This window comes from Mandrillus leucophaeus, unplaced genomic scaffold, assembly GCF_000951045.1.
Source record: "Mandrillus leucophaeus isolate KB7577 unplaced genomic scaffold, Mleu.le_1.0 Scaffold626, whole genome shotgun sequence".
Lineage (NCBI taxonomy): Eukaryota > Metazoa > Chordata > Mammalia > Primates > Cercopithecidae > Mandrillus > Mandrillus leucophaeus.
The window spans coordinates 339,184-339,864 of NW_012106764.1; the positions used below are offsets into that span (position 1 = coordinate 339,184).

Here is a 681-nt window from a genome sequence, read left to right on the forward strand (position 1 = left end):
CGCGGGTCCTGGGGGCCAAGCCCAGGTCTTGGCCATGCTGACTGCTCCGGCCCTGGCTCCGGTAGCGGGCCACATTCGCCTCTCGCATCCCGGGGACGCGCTGCTGTCCTCAGGGTCCCCGTTTGCCAGCAAAGTCGCCGGCCTTAGTGGCTGCCACTTCTGACCGCAGCAGGCCCAGGGCCGGTTAGGTCCGCACTCCTCAGCCTCTCCCGGGAGCTTCTGCGGTCCCAGCGGAACTCAGGGAGTCTATTTATGAAGTCTCCAGACCTTGGGCCGGCACGCGTGACTCGGCACTTCAGTCTCCACGCACAGAATCTCGCAGATAGTTGGGACCAAGCGGGCTCTATCGTTGAGGGCGACAGGCCCGGGGCTACGCGAAGAAGTCGCAGGCCAAGATCCTTTACAGTTTGAGAAATAAAAGCAGGGGGGTGGGGGCTTCGTTTTTCCCCTGCCTCTGCGCCTCTCGGCGAACACATTCCCGGAGAGATGCCTGACCAGGCTCCACGGATCCCGCCAGAAACACCAACAGAGGGTCTCCCTTTCTGCCTTTCCCCTCTCACTTCTTCCCCAACGTTGAGACCCGGCTTGTCCAATATTATAATTTAAAGACATCTATTATCTGCTTTGTGCTTAAAAGAAAAATTCAACTTTTTTTTTTTTTTGCTGTTCTCCAAGGAAGTT

At 57.6% G+C, this 681-nt stretch overlaps 1 protein-coding gene across 1 annotated transcript in view; it reads left to right on the forward strand.

Annotated features, from left to right (window-relative positions):
• Positions 1-163, forward strand: part of CMPK1 (cytidine monophosphate (UMP-CMP) kinase 1, cytosolic) — a gene marked incomplete at its 5' end in the record, with an annotated part of 77,937 nt that extends 77,774 nt beyond the window's left edge. Inside the window, one exon of the mRNA XM_012000352.1 lies at positions 66-163. Within this exon, the coding sequence (XP_011855742.1) occupies positions 66-163 (98 nt within the window). The remainder of the gene's footprint in view (positions 1-65) is intronic.
• Positions 164-681: the final 518 nt, after the last annotated feature.